Raw genomic sequence first — 21,956 nt, 5'->3', positions numbered from 1 at the left:
AGCCACCAGCCAGCTCAGCCCATTGCAAGCTCGTTTTCTTCAAAGTGCTTTAACATTCATCATATTTCTTGCACTCCAGTCATTTGAGAGGGTAGAGAAAGACACAGAAACCATCTGCTCATGGTACCTGCTCAGACTTTGAAAAGAGAAAACTTGACTTCACTTTTAGAAATGATGATCAAAAGGAAAAGAAGGAGGCTTCTTTCTTCGCTGTAGTCAGCAGCAAAAAAAGTCTAAAGAGATTTGTTTTTTTAAGCTTATATTACTTGTTTTGCATTAAAAAGTCAATTTCACTAATCCTGAAAACAAGTGAAATAAGAATGTTCTGAATCATGAGGGAACGAAAGCAAAGCACTAACTGATGTTTAATCATGCAGTTACAAGCTATTTCTTTTAAATTGTTGAATTCCACTTTTTAGCAGGCACTTTTTCAAAAGTGCTTCTACTTGCACTGTAAGATTGTATTTATTAAAACTTAGCATAAATAGTATGTTATAAAGACAGTATTTATGTGACCTCAGAGGAACGTTACAAAAACCAGCCCTAACCCTTGAAACCTGATTTTAAATGATTGCCTTTGTTATCATCTTTCTCTTACAAATCATTATATATAAAGTACAACCTGTACTACCTTTAACTCAAGACCTAATTTGAAATGTTTTGGTATGTTACCTTTTCGAAATAAAAATATATTAAATCCTGGGCTGATCAGTAACATCCGCATAAATGTTTTATCACCTCAAAATGCACTGAGCAATTGAGTAGCCACCACACTCCCAAATAACTCCAAAGGTAATGAATTACCTGTCAAACCTGTGGCTGTGGTGCATTTCTTATGGATTCATGTGCAGTTCCTCCTAGGATGACTTTGTCTTGCAGAGGAGAAGTCAGAAACCACCCTTTAGGTAGTAAGAAATTTCTGTGTCTCTTTTTTTTCTGAAATGTTCTTTCTAAACTTGATGAAATGTTACCAGAATTTAAATAATAATACTAACTCATCACAGCTCTTCTTGCTTGCAGAACTTGTCCATGAAGACTGTAGGGGGGGAAGCATTCTCCTTTACAGGTTTTATCAGCAAACTGAGTTGTATTTTTATGATAAAGCTATAATACAGTAGCTAATGATTAATAAAATCTGCCACGGCAAGAAAGCAATCAATGATTGCATTCTTTATGTTAATAAATACCTTTAAAAGCTCTGGTCTCTGATTCATGGATAAGACAGAGCACCAGTTCAGCACAGCTTGGGCTAACACTGGCCCTCCCCTGTGCATAGTGTAGTGGCCTCTGGGCTCAGGGGGTCTCTTCTGACCATCCTGGCCTTGCTAGGAGTTGGGAGGTAGGACATGGAATGTCTCATACTATTAGTTGGCCAGTAATTACTTCTGTATAAGGACTGATCTGTCATTTAAGGGCAAATAGACAATAAGATGAGCTTCTAAATCTGGCTTCTAAGCTAAAAAAAATCAAAACAGACCTGCATTAGAGAAATTCTGTTGCTTTGCTTTGCTGTACCTGTTTTTTCAGACTGGACTCCCTCTGTCTTCCGAGGTTCACTAGAGGATGGAGTGAACCCTGAGGCCGGTGGTAGGATGTGTGTTGGCACTGGCAGTGGCTGCTGTGGCCCTGGCACAGGAGGGGCCCCTTTGTGAGCTCGGCAGGGCCTGGTCCGGTTCTGCAGGTTTGGAAGGTTCTCTCAGTGCTCAAGTGTGTGGTGCAACCAGGCAGGCAAGTGCTCAGGGGGGCCAGGTTTGTCTCTGCACTTCCTTCTCTTTCCTCACCGAGGGCTTCTGAGGAGGGGAAGGAGCCCTGGGGAAGGTGCTGCTGGGTGGGTGTGCTGCCTGCTGGAAGGGGGCTGCTGGCTGGCGTTTCTCTGGTAGCCCTGGCTAGTGGTTGGGCTATACCTGCATGCTTTGAATCCAAAGTACTCTGTTCCTTCCTTGTTTGCCCAAACTGGCCTTACCAGCTTGCTGGACTGTGTCTTCACGTGAGACTTAGGCCCAAACCCACTAATGCTTCAAAGGCAGTTAGTGCTGTATTTCGAGGGGTTGTAGTTATGGGGAGCAACGAGCCCAGCTCTGGAGTTTCATGTTTACATGGAATCCTTTAACATGCTGGAAGAAAGATCAGCATTTAATACTAAAAGTTGCAAGGAGAGGTGGATGTGTTGAGTTTCCTTTTCCTGCAGAATTAGACAGCCTGTGGTTCCAGCCTTGCTTATAACCTGCCAAGCCTCAAGTATCTTCTCTCCAAAGAGTGTGTGGGTACACAAACACGCAGGTGGATGTGTGCATCTTACTCTTTTAGATTAAATCTCTCATTGCTGGGTTAATTCTGATTACTTTGTGTAATCAGAATTAATTTACCCTGTGAAAGTCCAGGGTAAGACAAGGCCTTGCCTTTCTCTTCCTAACAGTCCTAAGAACTGCCCTCTTCCTCCTTTGTTTCCCTCATAATGCTCCCCCCAGCTTCCAAACTCAAAATCTTTCTTTTGGAAATTGGAGAGAATAGGATTAGATTTTTTTTCTTTAAGGTCTTATCTGTTTTCTGAAGATGGGGCTCTCTACAACTGCAAGCCAAATACACTGTGTCTGCTTGGTTTCTTTGCTCCTCAGTGACATCCCACAAACAGAGAAAGCAGTGAGCTCTAATCAGAACATAAGAATTTTCATGGTTATTTCTACCAGTTTTTCTAGCTCCTTTCCTGCAGCCAACTACTGGCATTATTTTTTTAAGTAATAACAAAAAAGTTTCACATGTTGTTGATTCCTTTTGTCAGATGCTACATGGAAATATTTGTTAACTTTCTGTGCCAAAGGCAGTTTGAGACCATGGCCATGGAGCTGAAAATATTAAGTTCTTCCTTTTTCATTTAAATACAAAGTCTCTTTAACTTCTAGTCAAGGACTGGCACCTACTTCTAAACTAAATGCCTCAAAAGGAGATTCCTACTCACAAGGAAGAATAGAATAAATTAGTCCTTGCTCTCCTGGACTCTGTCCCTCATTCTTCACGCAGGAGTATCGTGCTCTCAGTTCTGCAGTAATAAAAGATACTCACTGCTCAATGCAAACTAAATACATCTGATTTTATGAGTGTATTGATTAAACTGTTCTGAGTGTATTGATTAAACTGTTTACAATAGAGAATGTCCACACAATGCACAACAGTAAACAAAATGCCTAAAAAAACTAGCCAGGTTCATTTGGTCAGATCCTACTGATTCTTCTTGTGACTTGTAACAAATTGCTTCTCTCCTGCCTGCCCTCACCTCTGGGCACTTTGTCTAGTTGCAATATGTGACTGGTATAAAAAGCAGATATGTCTGTACAAATGATAGCTTGTGTCTCTGCAGGAAAAATATTATTCTGTAAATGCTAGATGTTTTCTATTTTTATTACTTAGGTGTAGGTATTGGAAGCTAGAAGCAAACAGCAGTACAGAAATAACTTCAGTATATGGATATCAATCATATTAAATTAGGTATTCACCATGAAAACTCATTTATAGTCTCTTGTTTCTTCTCCTGGACTAACTGTTCTTTCTGTTGGACTAAATTAGCTGTGAGACTTGAAGTTTCTTGATAAATTCTGAGATGCTGACCCTGCCAAATTCTTGGCCAAGATCAGTGGACCTCCCTCACTTGGCATTCAAAAGCACACATGATGTTTGTTTCAGTTATAAATCTTCTTGGATATTCCTGTTAATCTGGAATTTTCCTGTGTGGAATCAGCCATATTTCTCCACAATGTACTTCTGGAGTTTTAGTCCATACTACTTAAGCCCCTTGATAGCTTTTTTCTTTTCTTGTTGAAATAGAAAGACAGTCAGTCCTGAATTTAATTTTACCGGGAGCACGAGGAAAGGAGAGAGGCTCTTTCATTTTGTTTGGGCTTGGAAGTTTCTCGCTTCTCGGCAGAGATTTCTATGAAGTCAGTGAAGTGGTTGCAGCTTTCAAATGTGGGTCAAGCAACAACTGTGGCTTAGCAGTGTTGGAGTGAAACCCCTGGGATGGGATGTGCAAACCCTGCACGAGGCCTCCTCTGACGTGGGCTGTTCAATTAGGCAGGAGGAGCCTGTCAACCCATCTGCCTGCACTTGGGTAGGAAAGAATGTAATGATGCAGACACAATCCTTTCTTCCTTGATTCAGAACAAGGGATGTGCAAAGGGAGGACAGACCCTTCACCCACGTGCAGGAGCAAATGTGGTTGGAAGCAGCTTTGCCAGCACTGCACACAGGAGCCAGAACAACAAGGCAGGGTGAACTCTGATCTTTGCTATCGTGCACAGGGAGGAGATGAAAAGGTGGTGGTTGTGCTTCTGGGTATAAATTACTGCTGTTAAGCTCTTTATAGGCAAGTAAATAAGAATTTAAAGCAATTTAGCTTTTATTCTTGGCACAGGGCCGTTATGTGAGCTCTGAGCTGGCATATGTTGTGCTGAAGTGCTGCAATGATTCAGCGCAGCTTTCCAGGGCCGTGTTGAACGTTCTTCTTGCACTGCTGTTCCCTGCATGCTGCAGCCTGAGCTCTTCTCCCAGGAGGGCCTGGCCAAGGAGCCTGCCTGCCTCCTACAGCCGTGTCAAATAGCCTGTAACAATCTGCTCTCTGGATTGGTGCTCAGCATGGTTCAGCTGCTCTTTGCAGCATCTTGCTATTTTCCTTTTGCATTTGCTTGAGACAAGCACACAAATGCTTCTGATCATGAAAATCCCGTGTATGACTGCAAAGTAGCTGCCATAAATTAAAAACTGGGAGAGGGAGAGAAAAAGGCAGAAGAATTAATGAAAAATGCTTTAGGGAAATGCTGCTGCTTCTGGAGACGACAGACACTATGATTTTCTTTACCTGTGTTCTGGCACAGTTTCTCTATGTTCAAGTTTTTGCTTTGTGATTTGCTTTTCCAGCAAACAGCAGATATTTGTGGAATGAAGAACTGCCCTTTGCTTCCATTCCTTATGCCTCTTAATAAACATCAGAGGGGGAGCAGAATAGGAACAGATATTTTTTTCTATTAGTGCAAAATATAGAATTAGCTTCGTTACCCACGTAGTCATGAATAATGTAAGTGAAGAATCTGAGTTCATCCTTGTTTTGCTCTTACTTGCACATTTCAGTGCTGTCACCACAGTGGTTTCTGTAAATACACTGTGACTTTGTATCACTGTTTCCAACAACAGCGGCAAGGCTATTTATGAGGTCCTACGTATTCCTGCCTTTCATTTTAAAGATTTAATTTTTAATGTTTGATTCAATCCTTATTCTTTTACAGTAACTTTTGCCTTCTCTGTGCAGAATATCTGGATAGCTTTAGTCTTCTTCAAGGGAGTAGGGAGCTGCCCCAGCTGAGAGCCCATCTGAGGAAATGCAGAAGTCAGTACATCTCAGGTGACTTCAACATGGGTGGCATTGGGCTGGCCGAAGTCTCAGCCACTGTTGTGAGATAGGATATCTCATCCCAAATTAAGTGCCCAGGCTATGGGCAGAAGACTATTACACATGTTGAGGTACAGACCAGGTTTGATCCTGAGCTGGAATTAGAAGTCAGATGTCCTTTTCACTTGAGCTGAAATAACTCCAATAATCCAGGCTGTGTCTCGTGGTTTGAACAGCACTGATAACATGTGGTTATGTTGATTCTGCATCTGACAAAAGCACTCTGAGTGTTTAGGGAGAGAGGATGTTATTCTGTGTCCTATCAATGACCAAAACTGGTCAGATAACAGGGCCTGAATAACTATGTTCTGATGTATCTCCTTTTAAAAAGTCAAAGATCAGCATCTGTAATCCTAAATGCATGAAAAGGCAAAAGGAAGAATTACGACTGACATGTGAGAAGAACAAGATGTGCAGATTTCTATAGAAGGAAGAGGGAATTAAGTTGTCCTTTGGCATAGGAATACCTTTTTTGGTAAACTTTTGAAGACAGATTGGCAAAGCAGTAAATAGAATATAAGGTAATAGCACTTACCTGAGTCACTATGTCCAGCCCCAGGCCTCTCGAATCCACAACAACTACTGTAAGAATGGTCTGAATCACCAGGGCAATGAAGTTGTTGAATCCAAACATCAAAGCATAGCGTTCCATGCTCAGATTGATGGCAATCTGGAACCTAATGTGAGACTGGCAGGTCAGTGACTTTCCAGTTATTGCCCTCCAGTCAGTCAGTGAAGAGAAATGATTCATGGAGATGATACATCAAGGACAGAGTAAACAGTGCTTCGTTTGTTTGTTTGCTTCCTTGCTCACTCTAAAATAGAAAGCCTTTAGTACCATAGTATATTTTGATGGTTTTTTTACTTGTCTGTGCTGCTTTTTCAAACTATACTATCAGGTGGTTGGTACAATATCAGTTCTCTTTAACCCTTTGCTCCTTCTCAACCCCCACAGACTGTGCCAGACAGGCTGTAAAGTCTCCATGGTTGGGGTCTTTCAGAGACCTGACCAGGCAAAGCCATGACCTGATCTGGCCGTGGCAGCAGTTCTGCCCTGGCAGGGACGTCAGACCAGAAGGTCGCTGTGGGTATCTTCCAACCAAATTTTCTGTGATGATGTGAGTCACTTTTTGCTTTGGGGCTTGACAGTGAAGGTAGCATGCTGTTTATTTCTGTCAAGAGCCTGTAGATTTTACTTGCAAATCTTTTTTGATGATAGTTAGAAATCTTTCCCTGCAATAGCTACCTGCAGAGTTTATATCTGAACAAAAGGGTATTATTCCTTCAGGACTCACTTTAATTGATTTTAGCATGTTTTTTATGTGCAAGCTTTGACTCTTTTTGTTGTTGGTGGTTTTGGTTGGTTGGTTGGGTTTTGTTCTGTTTTGGTAGAATATTTTGAAATAGTTCAGGTGTGATTTACTATAATGTGGTAGCAATAAACCAAAATGAAAACAAAGAGTTCACTTGGCTTCATTTGAGAGAGGCATAATCTTGCCATGCATTATAATTTTAGCGGGTTTTTTAAAATGGTTTCTGACTAATTATGGGTTTTGACATAAAATGCATCTGGTATTTCTGTTAATGAACTAGTGTGGTATGTCTGAAGACATTCCAAGCAATAAATAACTGGAATAATAACATATTTATTGCACAGATTAAATATAATATTTGCTATTAATATTATTATTATAGCTTGGTCTCCTAAGAGATCTTGTCCAGTGTTCTCTTTTACTCCTTCTTTACATCCTAATATCTTTAAGTATTATGTGTATAAAATTACATTGGGGAATGCTCTATGTCAAATCTTCTCGAATTCATGCAGTTCATGGCATGCTAAAAGGTTTATCAGCAGGTGGTCTAGACATTATAGGATGGCTGTCAAGGTATGCTTGTCCCTGTTGTTCACTTTGCATCTTTCCTTCAAGAAAGAAGGAAAACAGCTTCTGCATTTTGCTGTTACCATTCCCTTTAGTACTAAAGTTACCTTGTACTTTGTTTAACTTCTGCCTAGTTAAACATTCAATTTTATGAATATTCAAAAATTTTGATAATTTTTCTTTTGTGGTTGTTTAGAAGAATGAAAACAACATAATCAGACATTTAACTGTCCTTGTATTTACCCACACAGTTATGTCTAGCATTAGGTCCTCTTTCTCTGAGGAAAAGGAGGGATGCCCAAAGCAAACTCAAGGTAGGGTCAGCATTCTGTGCATAAAGGCAGCACTGTCAGGTTTTATACTTACGTTGCTATTGTCAGGAGGAGCATATAGCAGGCCTTGAAAATGAGATAGCCAGCATAACACGCCCAGATGTTGGTAGAGAAGTGCATGAGAAACAGAGAACCAGCATCTACTGCAGAGAAGATCCCTAAAGCCAGTTCTCCAAACAGGTCCCAGTTAATTTTCATATATTGTACTAGGAAAGACGTTACTGAGCCTAGAAAAAGAGAAAAATGTGTAAATGTTGTATGTGTTCCATAGCCTGTATCACCAAATCTTGCCACCCTCACGTGCCAAAAGGCAATGCCAAATAATGAAGCAGAGTAGTTCTGAAATTTGAAAGCATTTCTGATGACTTCTGCAGCCATGCAGATGACTGGTCACTTTTAGACAACTGCATAAATCAAGTCTCTGCCATTCTGTTCTTAGTGCTTTATTCCACTTGACAGGATAAACTGTAATGTAGAAGGATTGATTATTTGGTTGTCTGTACCCAGCACGTATCTCTAGGGAGAGAACTGGGAACACAGTTTGGAACTCAAAAAGTTTCTTCCAGCTTCTCCTAGCTTACTGCACAGCTAGGCTAGTAAACCTGCTAATGTAACAATTTAGCTCCATGCACCTCATAAAGGAGGTAAGCTGCCAAAAATTGAATTTTGTGAGGTATCAGAAGCGTGTATCCAAGGAAATGAGAAAGGATAAGCACTGTTTGCTCTTGGTGGGCCTCCTAGAAGGTGCATCTGTTGCAAAGATAAGCCACCTGATTTAATATCTTCTGTACTTCTATATGGAGAAACAGGCAATTCCATGACAAAGAGGAATTTGTCAAGGAGAAAAATATTCTAATTCATGATTCACTTGGTCTATTTAATTGCCTGCCTCAAGACAAGAGTAGTATCTATTTCTCCTTAATGACTGTAAGGGTAACCTGAATGACTAGGTGTGATGTAGACATGTTTATTTTCCCTGGTGGATCACACCCCAAAGTCTTGTGCAAGTTCTCTACAGCAGCACAATGTGATTATGTGAAACTCTGCCAAGGCAGGGTGGTGTTCTCTGATGTTACCTTTTGATAACCTCACTTTGCTTGTGTGGTGTGAGCATCTGCTGCTGGTGCAAAAGTGGAATACTTAACATCAGTCGCGTAAGGAATTCAATGGGGTCTTTTTTGCAAGTCTCTGCATCTTGCAATGACTAAAATTCTTCTTTTTTTCCAGCTGCACAAGAGTATTTCACTAGAAAAAGATCTTAATTAGAGGATTATGTTCTTTTGGTGTAAAATATTTAGAAATAACTTCTCCCATCTGTGTAAGCTGATAGCATTGTTATGGGAACAGTGCCATACTGTTTTGGGAAAAAAAACCCACCCAATATCCTCATCCAAAGACACACGAGTGCCTCTGAATGGATTTACCAACTGGATATAAAGTCTGTGTAACTTGCACAATTTCTGCATACTGGTAAGACAGAGTTGGTTATCTGGTCCTAAAGAAAAAGCAGCATAGCTCATATTTGAGCTGTTGTAGATCAAAGAATGAGGTCTGGAAGGCACAGTGCGTGCAGTGGCTCCCTGGAGTGCCTGCAATAGAATGGCACTTTAAAAGCTTTCTCAAGTAAAACTTTAGAGACTGCCTTTGTGATCAATGTTTAGACATTAACTTACTCAGAAAAGTCGCTAGTGCTTCAACAGCTCCATTGTACACTGCAGAGCTGTGAGAGGGGGCTCGGAAATCCCACAGCACTTGGATATAATTCAGCACTTGGTTAAAGCCGGCCGTAGCCAGAGCCCACCACAGGGACCAGTAGAGAAGTTTCCTGGAGCTGTAGCAATCCCTCAGGTCCTTGCTCAGCTGCACCAGCACTCTGAGCATGTGATTCCAGGGCTTGGCATTCCCAGCCTGCTGTTGGGGTGTTGGGCTCCTGCCAGCAGAGTCGGAGCTCGTGTCCTCTTGGCAGCTCGAGGGACGGTCAGAACCGGCCGGAGCCGCAACTTTGTCAGGCCCCGGGAGAGACTGGGAGGCATCTTTCCTGTGGAAGAACATGCTCTTCTGGGGCATGGGGAGGAAAAACGCACACAGGAAGGCCAGGGCCACGGAAGCCAAAGAAATGGCGTTGAGGTAGAAGTAGGACACGTCTGCCAAGGACACCAGCAGCTGTCCCAGCACGGCAGCAACAGTGGCTGCCGCCAGAGTGCTGCTCCTGCAGTAGCTGGTCACCCTCTGGTAGCGGTTGGTGCTGACCACGCTGTAGATGTAGGCGTAATAGGCCACCTCAGTGGCCGTCACCATCCCGTAGAAGAATTCCACCACCTGCATGGCCAGCACTCCGTGTGCAAAGAGGAGCAGGAGCCAGGTGACGATGAGGCTGATGCCCTGGAGGAGGAGGACGGGCTTGTAGCGCAGGTAGTCTGTGAGCAGGAAGACTGGGAACAGGAGGGCGAGGTAGGAGTATGTCCAAACAGGCAAAATCTGGTTGGTAACCTAGAACAGAAGAGGAAATGTCTGTGTCTTTATTCTCAGGAAAAGGAAGTTCATGCATTTTTTATAGCTTTGTAGAGGGAAGTTTTTGCTCTGAAGGAATTCATAAAATATATAACCACGCTGAAGCAGCGTGGGACTGTTGGGCAGGCAAATGGATGTTAGATCCATTAAATGGATCTTTTATTTATGCTGTCTGCTGCAAACTGTAGCCTGCCAAAGCTGATTACAGTTATGCTTTTTTTTTCTTTTGATCTTTGTTTAAATACTTTAAACACAGTTTTCCTTTTCTATTTTTGCTGCTCCAGGTAAAAGAAACATCAGAGTAAAACCATACCTCATCTGTGGTCAGGTTTTTATCTGGTCCTGTTAGATAGGGTGTTAGGAAAGGTTCTGATGGTTTCATCATGTAGAAGAATCCATAGAGGCAGAGAATCAGGGTGGGAAAAGTCCAGGTGCTGCTTTTCTCTTGCTTCCAGCAGGCCATGGCCTCTGCAGCAAAGCCAAAGAGAAGGTTTGTTAAGAGGGATGATGCTGCCTATGCAAGTGCAAAGAGATCTTGTAATTAATTTCTATTTTGTGGTTTCTAATGCTAAGGGGTGCTCTTTAGAGGTTGACAGTTGGAAAACATTTTTCTTTATAAAGTTAAAGTGAACAGCTTTTCCTTACATTTGTCTGCTGCCTCTCTGTCTTTGTAGAAAGTGCATAAAGAATGAATCGGAAGATCTTTAACTGGGAGACAAACTACACTGTCATTCAATGTGCACTGACCAAGATAAACACAGGAAAAGCCTTTCTAGACAGAAGTGGCTGAAGACAGCTGAGCATGGAGATTTCCCTTGACACCATGACTGATCACAGCCAAGCACCTTGTTGAGTGACAAGTAACTAGTTCACAGTTGCTGTTTTTTCTCCCTCGGCTCCTAGATGTGCGTGTCTTTCCTTTTATGGAGAGCTGGTAACTCTGGAGCCCAGCAGATGGGAGTTGCTAATAAATACACAAAGGATATCAAGCCAGACGGTCATTAATTGACAATCTGGAATTAACTGCATCAGAAATCAAGTTTGGATAAAGACATCGTATCTTCCATCTATAAAACTGGTCACGGAAGATAATAGTCTGTACTAAAATGAAATGAAGCAGATATTTTTCATGTTGTCTCTAGGTGAGATGATGGAATAGATTAAAATTTGCTACTCTGCTGGAGAGAGCCCAAAGAGAAGTCAAAATGGGTGTCATGGGGGCATGCAAAGGAAACAGACCGTAAGTTATAGTCCATATTCATGTTGGTATAGGCAATGTCAGGAATCTAAATGCATCCAGTTTATCTTTTGAAGCCCTTTGGAGGTTGTTAATAAGCAGATGGGATTTTCACCATTCTGCTTTTGGTTTTTATCAGCTTCCCTCCTGAGAACTTCTCCCTTAGGCAAAAGTTTTAATCTTAAAAATGAAGTAGTGTTTTTCCTCAATTTTTTTTTGTAAAAACTGAAGAAAGAGCTATTCAGCCAAAAATATTCATGTCCTGATGAGTACATTTCTCCAGACTGGATGGACAGAGGATGCTCTTTTTCAGGATGTGATATATATAATATATAAGGCAGTAGGCATTATGCATTTTCTTTTCTAACTTCGCAGATGGCAGCACATTTTACTAATGGCCTGATGCACTAAGAGATGGGTGCAGATCAGGGGGAATTGGAATTATTTCCTTTGCTACATAACGGCTGAAAACATCAACATTAGAGGACTTGCAGCAGAAACGAACTCAGCTCTGTAGTGTGAACCACTAGAGGGCAAGGTAACCCCAGCAAAGGGAAAACGAGTACGGGAGGATTGTGAGATACTCCAAGCATTTAAGGAAGGAAGCGTTTCTACTCCTCCCTTCCCAGTTGTTGTAATATCGGTCTGCTGCAAACGTGGCTTTGGCAGGACTAGTTTCGGCCCTGCCCAGAATAACACTCATTTAGTCACCATAACATCCCTTTGCTTTTCTTTCACATGATAATCATTAAAGCTTTACAGCATCCTGATGCCATGTGAACGCTTCATGTGGTATCCTGAGATTCTGAGAAAGGCATCAAAAAGAGTGGGGTGAAGAGCATCTCTTGCACTGTAATGAAGGACATTTGTACAAGTTAGCTCTGTGACTTAGCCAGGCCATACTTTTCCCTTCCCATCCTAGATTCTCTGCTCCAGTCTGTTTTGGGACTTGCCATGTTTGCTCTCCCCACAGCAGGCTGTGTGACACAAGGGCAGAAGGTCTCATGGATCCTTTCAAAACGTCCCCCACCTTGGAGGTGAGTGGGGCAAGCTGCTGTCTGCCCAGGGTTTGCAGGGTGCTGTGTGCTGCCCCTCTGATGCTGCCCATTGGTGGAAAGGCTGCACCTAATTAGTAATTTATGGTTTGACTGTATACAGAAGAACTTCAGGTGTGCCCTGGTCTCTGCATCCCTCCAGCCCCAGCACATGCACTGTTTGGGGGTTTTGGCTAGACATGTACCTCTGGTTGGTAGTCTTTGAGGTGCCTGTGTTAGGCTGGCAGGGAAGTCAGATGAGAAGTTTCCCACTTGAATGAAGCAGCTGTGCAGAAAAAAACCTGCCACTGGTGCTGAGCTGGGAAAGGCAGTGGGCTGAGGGCTCTCAGGGGCAGCCCACTCTGCCCTTGGGGAGGGGGAGGTGGGTGCCCCCCCATCCACACTGGAGTGTGTGTTCTCCTCACACCCCAGCCCTTGGCCATCAGTGCAGCCCCGGCTCAGCTCTGCAGCTGCTCGTGTAACCACTCCTTTCTGCATTCATAACCACAAACCTCTGACAGCGAGAGCTGTGCCTTGGTGCATTAGGGGAAAGGATCCAACTTGTTCCCATTCAGTCACCCCATATGGTCATTTCCTATTTTATAAATCTAGGTTTTTCTTAACTTTTCAAGATATGGTAGGATGCCTTGGTGTTATTCTGCAGCAAAACAATTCTCTGTTTCCTCCTGCAATTCTTGGTGCCCGAGCTGTCAGCTCTTCTCCCACTCAGTCTGACCCAGCCTGCCAGTTCCCCACCAGACAGCTCTCTTCTTTTCTCCCAGTTTCCCTTGTCACTGGAGGATTTCTGATTTCCAGTGTTCATATATAATCGTACCTTGTCTGCTGGAGCTCTTCCTTTCTTACTTCCAGGGGAAAAGTCTCCTTTTAGTGTTTCCAACCTTTCTTCTGGCCGTCCTGTGTGTATTGCAGCTACTGGACTGTGTTTGGTTTTATGCTTTCCTGTTTTTCTGGTACTTCAACTTGCTCTGACACCTCCTTTGAAATTGCCTCCAGTTGGCTTTCTTTCAGCATCCACGTTCCCTTAAAGGAACAGCCAGATAATCCTGGCCTGTCTTTGCCCAAAGGCAGCAGTAAATCAAGACTGAAACTACAGTTTGGTGCTTGACTGGCACATAATCAATAGAGATAATTCTGTTCCCAAAGAATTTTGGATCTATTTGACAGGATAGGTGGCTTTAGACCCACCTGTCCTTCAAACTGGTCTGTATTAAAGATGGAGCAGTAGCTATGTGTGGGTAATGACAGAGGAGACAGAGAGCAGATACCAGTGTTGTAAGATTTGAATGTTTCCCCACTACATACTTGGGGTTTCATACTATTCTGGGAAGTTTAAAAAGTAAAACACTCTTGACTTGTTGGTTGGCAAATTTCTCAGGTTTTTTGCTTAGGCGGGTTCTCACAGTTCTACTGAGGATGGAGATGGCCCACAGTCAGCTTTTCACAAAAAGGAAAAATCCTACAAATCTAGATCCACTCCCACCCTGTAGACATGAAGGTCTGGAAGGAGGCATATAATAATTGCTTAGGAATGTGAGCAGAACAGTAGGAAAATGTAATTTGTAAATATTTTTAAATAACAGTAAATAATCCAATCAGAGGAAGGCAGCATCTTGGTTCATACACAGTAAAATGGAACAGTAACTTTAGGGACATAAACATTAATATGAAAAACATATGAAATTCCCTGGGTCTGAGGAGTTGCCCAGCTCAGCCAGTCCTTTGCCTTCAGCCTTGGCCACATTTTGTAGCCTTTTTGCCTCCTACTCCTCAACAGTCAAAGTTATTAGATTAGTGATGTGAGACTGGCCATCCCTGCCTATTTCCTTTGTAATTTGTTTGTTGACCTTTGTCCATGAAATCACCTACTCCTGCCTGAGATAGTGCTGTTCACTTATCAAGTCATAGAATATCTCGAGCTGGAAGGGAACCACAAGGATCATTGAGTCCAACCCTCTGCTCCTCACAGGACTATCTAAAACTAAACCATGTGTCACCCACGTGCTCCTTGAATGCTGACAGATTTTGTAATATATATTAAACTAATACATGAAGGGAATGTAATAATTCCTTTGGCACTTTCCCAGCTATCAGTCACTGTCTGACACTGATTCCAGAGCTATTTTTGGTTCTGCATGTTTAATTGAACCTGTGGCTATAGCAGGTGACAGCTCATCTGAGAGGACACTGTGTCTGCCTGCATTTGGTTGTATTCTCAAGGACTCTTGCTAAAATGCAGAGAACTGTTGAGGTGAACAGTGTTACTTGGGATTTGCATTGACTTACTGAGGCAAGAATCCAACTTGAATTTCTCAGCACTGAGAAAAACCCCAAAATTCTCTTTTTCCTGTAATGTAACAATGAGAAAGAATGATTTAAGTAACTTCCAGGCATTGATATTTGGTTTTTCTGCTTTCAGATCCTTTTTTATCCTTTATTATTTGTTCTCTCCATAGACTTTAGTCCATCTTGTTTGTACTTAAACTTTCATCCTTTTTCACTGATTAGATCTGAATGCCAAATGGAAGACTCTAAAAATGTGATGAGTTTATGCAAGTTTTTGGTCAACTTGAGCCCTATGCCATAAACTGCCTGCAGCAGAGTTTCATTGCTGGGTTTGAATAGGACCATACTCTTTATGCTGGTCCTGCTTGGAGATTGTTCTGCTTGGACAGTGGGCTGGGCATCTGTTACTAGCTGGCATCCCAATTCTGTTCAGCTGGGAAAGGGAAGATTCTGTAAGAACTAGAGAAAAGGTGAATTTTATGGTATCTATATATATTTGTTAGTATATCCTAATGAGTTAATGTAATATGGTCTCTAATGTATCAAGAAGACAGGAAAATTCTGAGAAGGGGCAGAAAAGGCAGTAAGAGAAAAGACTGCAAACCTCTGTCATCCTGGTACTTTCTCCTGCCTCTGCTGCCCATTGGGCTCGATCCTGGTGTTCTCTCTGGTGCTTTGCAGGATGGCACTGAGGCTGAGAGACTGTGGCTGTGTGAGGTATGTGTCTCCCTCTCTGTCTGTGCTGATCTAGGCACTGACTTTCAGTTCACAAACCACATCTGTTTCTTGACACCTGGCTGACTGAGGCGAGGAGACTTTGCAAATCAAACTGAAGGCATATTCTTTTTGAAGAATGTGTACTATACTCTCAAAAGAAAGCAGCAGCAAAGAAAATTTTCTGTGGCTAACGCTGGAGATTTTTCTCAATTGACGGTCAAATACAACCCACACACAGAAAGGCTGCAATGGCAGCTATGAAGATTAAACTGAATTTTCATTGGATTTCTCAGACCCAGGAGTATTCACAGGGCAAGTTCACTTTCTCATTCATGGATGAGCTGATCTTTATCTTTTCTCATATAAACTACATGCTCGCTTTGGGAACAAGCTGCTCTTTGCAGTCTGGCCCTGAATCCCACAGTGTGTGGGTGAGGGTTTCCACAACTCCCCTCTCAGCTGAATCTCACTCAGGGTTCCTAAGGTGGTGAGACACTCATGGTGGGCCCAGGTGCTTTTCATCTGAGACACTAAAATGCTTGTATGCAAAGTTTAGTTTGGAATATTTAGCTAAAAGGTACTAAGGGCATTACTCCAAGGAGCAAGTTAGAGAATACATTCAACCACACTAACGTTTCAGGTATTTAGTTTAAATGTAGACTTACAAGTGCTTCCTTACTAAAAAGTAATGATGTAAGGTTATTTTTCACTACACTGTACCTTATATAAGGATCGTGCCTTTACTTCTTAGTCACTCTTTGTTTTCCTCTTTATTTTACTCTTCTTACTCATGTCACTGGAGTGTGCATTGCCACTTGCACCGTGCAGGCTAGGGGCTTCTGGTAGCATTGCAGGATCTCCATTTAACCACTGGGCCATTAATTATCACCCTGAGACATTTTGGGGGGTTAATTAATTTTTCTTACAGACAGCATTTTAGAGGTGCCACACTTGGATGTTTGCACAAACAAGGCCTGGATCTCTTGGTATAATGTGCTACGAACATGGCATGGAGCACATAGAAGTTCTGTGATGGGTTTATAAAGGCTGGTTGAACCTTCTTTGCCTGCAGAGCCGTGCTTTATGTCCCCTTTTGTACACTAAGAACTCTGGGTAAGGGCTGGGTTGAAAGGAGTGCTTTACCCTCTTAATCTTTTGGTTTTGACCACGGAAAGTAAAGTTCCATTAGCTGCTGGCAATGTGAGTCACTGGTTGGATTGTCCCTTCTTTCGGTTAGTGTTTCATTGCTAAATTCAATGTAGGTGGCAGGTCACCACTACAGTTGCAAAAGACCAGGGAAGCAGCATCCAAATTATGCTGGGTGTCCTCTTGGAAGCACTGCCGAGGCTTTACAGGCATCCTTATTTGTACCACAGTGACCTGATTTGTTCCGTGTCTCTTGCGAAAACCTGTCAGAGGCTTTCGTAGGTTTCCAAATAAAGGTGGTTCCCACTGGCTGAGGACTGGGTTTGTTGGTTGAGCAAGATCCCCCTTTCACTTTCTCACTCATACTGGCACAAAGCACACTTTGGTCTCCCAGTTGGGGGGTGCAAAGCAGTGTGGTTCAGAGGACTCGTGGAGCTGAGCCAAAAAACAGTCCAGCATGTGAAAGCATCTGTTGATTCTCTTCTGCTACTAAATTTGTTTTTCAAAATGAAGCTGTTTGTGAGTTTTGTGGTATCTTCCTCTTTGTTTTATAGGTCTGAGAATGCTGGAAAATTAAGTTTTATCTTTTTTTGTTTGGTTGGGTTTTTTTATGTTTCAAAACTACTTTTGAACAATGGCAACAAAATCAAGCAACTTAAATAGACAATAAAATTTCCAGGATTGAGCCAGACAGATGATATCTTATGTATGGCCTCTCTCTGGGCATCAAGGTTTATTTTGGCCTTAAATGCCAAATTTATTTCTGTTGTAATTGTGCCAATAGCAAATTACTGTCATGAAACTTCTAAAATGCAGAACCAAAATTCCAAAAATATTGTGATCTGAAGTTTACTGGAAGGTGGGGAAAATCTTCCTGTTGCACTGAATGAATGTTACAGCAGGGCAGAAGGGCTTACAGAAGAAGGTTATGCCTTAAGTAGTTCCTTTAGTTTTACATTTTTTTTTCCAGATCATCAGTGGAGAACAGGAACTACTACTTTGTCAGTGGGATTCTCTGGGGACTTTCTTTTCAAATAAAATTTTATGAGGACATTACTGTAGGTTTGCAGCTGACTTTTATGCAAGTGCTGACTGTGGGTGGGTATACTGGGCTCTGGGCTCCTTCTGCTCCCTACACTGTCTGTCAGCTCTTCTAATGGCATAGAAATGTCACTGTTTAAAGGAAGAACAGCAGTTTGGTGTCTCTGGATGCGGTGGGCAAAGATGATTCTGGCAAGGAAAAAGTGGTTGAACTTTTGCTGTGACTGCAAATCTATCTTTTTACCATCACTTTGATGTCGAGATTGTCAGTGTAGTTCACAAGCTGGTTTTGAGCTCTTCACTTCTGCAAATTGTGGTTGAGACTGTAGCTAATAAGAACATTTTGCTTAATACTTCCTTGATAACGAGCTATATGTTACATGTAAGAATTAAACAACAGCTTTCACAAAATACCAAATGCTCTAAAAGTTGAGGCCTGTTTTCTCATCAGTGCCAACCCCAGATCAGCCCCATGACACCTATGCTCCCCATGATGAATGAGCCAGCCAAGTTCCAGGAATCCACTTTTGCTGATTTTTTTTTTCAGTAGAAATGAAAAAAACCTCATCTTTTAAATTCAGCGCCATTGCTGTTCCACACAGTAACAAAAAATGAGCAAAACCCATGCTTTTAGGAGATGAGAAAGAGAATAAAATATTCTATTAAGCTTCATCTTTAGAATTTGGAGGGCACTGTAGTTAGAAATGGATGTGTGGGATATGATTATCCCAGCACCAAAAAACCTCTCATATCTCCAAGTTTTCTACTTGATGATTCAATCTGGTGACTTTGACATCCTATTTGTAGTTCTTGTAACGAAGCCATACAATCTAATTCAATGCACACTCTTTGCTTGTGCTCTAGTCTTTATTGCATACTGTTAAAACCTCCAGTTAAGTAACAAAAAGGAAATGAGACATAGGTCAAAGAAATCTCATTTGAATAGGTTAATACTTGTAGCGACTAGTGGTCACTTACTGTGGATTGCCAAAGAGAAATGAGAGGAAAAACCTGAAAGGATTTCCAAGTAACTTTCCGTGTTGAAAGATCACTTTCCGTGTTGAAATATCACTTTCCAAGGCGTGTTCCCTTGTACACTGATCCTACAAACCTCCCCCTGCTGGCAGATTTTGCCTTGTCGTCACAGACTGACGCCTCATTTCGGAGATGCAAATTTGTGTTTGCCCAACTAGTGTGTGTAGGAAGTTTCAGCTCAGCAGCTCCACTTTACCTTTTTTTTTTTACCCTCAAGGTGCATCTCGCTACAGACACTATGGGAGACTTTGAATCATTGCAACAGCCCAAGTAGTGTAAAGTCCTGCTGGAAGAGCATTTGTCATATTTTGACAAGTGCTCATAATTAGCTGGCTGCTTCATTTATTGCTAAATTGCTAATGACGTTTGAGACAGACTTAAAAGAAATGCATCACACTGCTAGTGTTTGCTTGAAATTAAGAATTCTTGTACTCAAAATGTCCTGAGTTCTTCTAATACCTTGATTTCTTGCCAGTTCAGAAGAATTTGGATCATAGAGTCATCAAAGTCTTTGGGGTTGGTTTGTTTGTTTGTTTGTTCACTTGTAACAAACGTGGATAGAGCCTTCCTAAATCTTAGTTTGCGAAGCCTAGCCATGATGATGTTTGTTCATCAACAGCATGTGAGGTTTTATCCCTTTCATGAAGAATAATTTTATTTTATGTGGTCCAAGCTTTTCTCCATGTGCCTTCATCTTCCTGTGAGTCCTCTCAAAGGCAGAGCAGTTAGAGTGTATGTGTCATATCCTGAAGCTCTGCCCCAGTTCCCATGTCCCTTGATGTGCTAGGTTCTGCACTAACATGAGTAGAAAAAAGGACCAGTCTGATCTCAGGGAGGCTGAGCCTACTTACTCGAGGAGAAGATATTCTTGTAAAACACAGTTCATTTTGGAATAGCAGATTTCTACCAAGACCAGATTGCTTGACTTAAAACATCTTTTCTGGCTCTGGCTCTTGCCTTGTGAGCAGACTTGCATGGTTGGGAACAGCACCTTCCTTAAAGCCCCAGCCAAGGGCCCAACCAACAGAGGACTGCTGGGGCTGACTGGAGTTGTCCAGGCTAGCAATAAGTAAGAAAGACTTTGACAATGGGGGCAAGCAAGATCATGCTTGAAGAAGCCAAGGGGAACCTTGTAGGAAGAGAAGAAAAATTACCCTGACAGATGTTTCCTTAACAGGACCTAGGAAAAGGCTGACTTTGTTAGGGCCCACAAATGTCTCTTGCAAGAAACCAAGAAGTGAGGACTAAGGTCCAGAAAAGGGGTGTAGGAGGATAAGAAAGTCAGTTATCTCAGTTTTACTGTGCAAAAGAACCTGTAAGAATCAGGACAGAAGGACTTGGATGTGGTAGTGTGTTTTCCTTGGGAAAAGGGCAGGACTCTGGGACAGAAGGAAGTCTGAGCCAGCTGCTTTGGGAAACTGTGGTTTAAATCTCCTCACAGGAAAGTCCCTATAATGTAACTGTGTAGTGCTGAAAAGCTGCAGTGATTGCAGCATTTGTCTTGAGAAGGCCTGTGACCACAGCTACTCTGCCAGGCTTCATAACACAGCTACTCAATAGGGTAAACTAACAGCTATTAAAAACAATCTTGTTTGGCTGCTTGTTTGGCAATCCAAAAAAAGCAGGTGTCACTGGGTATTTTTAAGCTGGTCTTCCAGTAATGAATGACAAAACACTGTCTGTGTCAATCATGTGCTAAGTTGTCTAGAGTGAGCACATGTTCTATATGTCAAGTGCGTCTTAGTAAAACCTTCAGTCAATGAGTCCTCTTGGTAAACCTAAAACTTTACCACTTCATGTTACTTAGTTCTTCTTTCTCCTCTTTTCTTTGTAAGGTTTGTTTTACTTGCTTTAGGTCTACTTGAGAAAGCAAACACAGAACACAAGAAAAAAAGCAGCTTCACATTTTCTAAATTATTCTCTTCTAATTTTATACAAAACCATGTTTCCATTGAATTCACAAATAGTTTCAGACCATCTAAAGCTGCATTTTAACAAAAATTATAAATCCCAGATTTTTTTTTCCCTACCTCTATTTTTTTCTGTTAATTTTCAAGATCTGGAAAATGTCATGTATTTCTCTTTCATAATTTCCAAGGAATAGCATCTTTTTCTCATCTTTCTGAATTAAATATTTTTAAAATGCAAACCCTCATTTATTATTACTGGAAGACATTTTGATGTTCAGGCTGTGGATTTTGAATCCAGCCATTCTCCTATTCCAGATCTTCTTTGGGGTCTATACATCTCAGGGAAACTTCTAGCCAAACCAGAGCAGTGGAGAAGCACTGACTGACTTGTGCAGAGGTGGTGATGTGAGGGCTACAGCGAACCAGGAGATTCAGGCTGTTTCAGTGTGGTTGCATGATGACCTTAGTGCTGAAAAGTTGCTGATAGCTTTTTTTGGTGAAGATTTCAGAATGTTAGACACATTACTACTTAATTACATTAAGTAGCAATGTGTTTAACATCCTTACATTACAGTAATTATTTACATTAATTCCTTACTTACTCGCATTACTACTTTTTGTAAGCAGGTTTCTTTTTGTCTGTAAATGACTCTTGGTGGTCTCAGTCCCTTGCAGGAGATAGTGTATGATCTCAAGCGATTCCTTTCCTTCTTCCTCAGGTTTGTGGAAGTTATGCAGAAAATCAGCACTTCTCGACTTCTTTAATAATCAGAAACGTATTAGTCAAAATGTTTCTATTTTTGTGTTTATTATGCCGAAAGGCAAATACAAATTTGAATTGGAAAAGAAATGGAGCCATAATAAAACAAATATAATGTAACCTAGAGCTCAGCTTGGCAAGCAGCTTTTCATTGTTTCTTCTTTTAACTATATGATGGGTTGACACTGGCTGGATGCCAGGTGTCCACCCACACTGCTCTATCACTCCTCCCCTCAGCTGGACAGAGGAGAGATAATATAAGGAAAGGCTCAAGGGTCAAAATAAGGGCAGAGACAGATCACTCACCAATTGCCAACATGAGCAAAACAGACTCAACCTGGGGAAATTAGTTTAATTTATCAAACCAGAGCAGGATAATGACAAATAAGACCAAATCTTAAAGCACCTTCCCTCCACATTCCCTTCTTCCTGGGCTTAACTTTACTCCTGATTTTCTCTACCCCCTCCCCCCAGCAGCACAGGGGTATGGGAATGGGGGTTTTGGTTGGTTCATCACCCATTACCTCTGCTGCTTCTTGCTCCTCTGGAGGACTCCTCATACTCTTTCCCTGCTCCAACATGAGCTTCTCTCTCCTTTGGGCCACAGGTCCT

The 21,956-nt window shown here is 41.8% G+C and overlaps 1 protein-coding gene and 1 long non-coding RNA gene across 2 annotated transcripts; both read right to left on the bottom strand.

Annotated features, from left to right (window-relative positions):
• Positions 1-1,028: 1,028 nt before the first annotated feature.
• LOC108640117 lies at positions 1,029-2,105 on the bottom strand. The gene is made up of 3 exons (XR_001920946.2): positions 1,782-2,105; positions 1,516-1,675; positions 1,029-1,104 (listed from the first exon to the last, which is right to left on the bottom strand). It is a non-coding gene; the product is annotated as an uncharacterized LOC108640117 (long non-coding RNA).
• A 2,414-nt stretch (positions 2,106-4,519) lies between these two features.
• On the bottom strand, positions 4,520-21,904 carry LOC103759396 (thiamine transporter 2). The gene is made up of 7 exons (XM_025895354.2): positions 21,869-21,904; positions 13,268-13,313; positions 10,474-10,640; positions 9,323-10,139; positions 7,684-7,876; positions 5,973-6,114; positions 4,520-4,752 (listed from the first exon to the last, which is right to left on the bottom strand). The coding sequence occupies exons 1-7, from the start codon at positions 21,902-21,904 to the stop codon at positions 4,573-4,575; spliced, it is 1,581 nt and encodes a 526-aa protein (XP_025751139.2). The 3' UTR covers positions 4,520-4,572.
• Positions 21,905-21,956: the final 52 nt, after the last annotated feature.

The sequence above is a fragment of the Manacus vitellinus genome, unplaced genomic scaffold (assembly GCF_001715985.3).
Source record: "Manacus vitellinus isolate BGI_N305 unplaced genomic scaffold, ASM171598v3 scaffold_29_pilon, whole genome shotgun sequence".
Lineage (NCBI taxonomy): Eukaryota > Metazoa > Chordata > Aves > Passeriformes > Pipridae > Manacus > Manacus vitellinus.
The sequence above is the reverse complement of the archived record's forward strand: the minus strand, read 5'-3'. Positions and strand labels throughout refer to the sequence as shown.

What these genes read in the sequence shown, in the direction of transcription:
- LOC103759396 (XM_025895354.2), bottom strand. Translation starts at nt 21,904, where the DNA reads ATGAGGAGTCCTCCAGAGGAGCAAGAAGCAGCAGAG. An exon ending in AAAACCTGACCACAGATGAG is followed by an intron (nt 10,140 to 10,473) that starts GTATGGTTTTAC and finishes CTTCTGTTCTAG; the next exon opens with GTTACCAACCAGATTTTGCC. An exon ending in GGCTGGACATAGTGACTCAG is followed by an intron (nt 4,753 to 5,972) that starts GTAAGTGCTATT and finishes TCCCTCTCCCAG; the next exon opens with TTTTTAATTTATGGCAGCTA.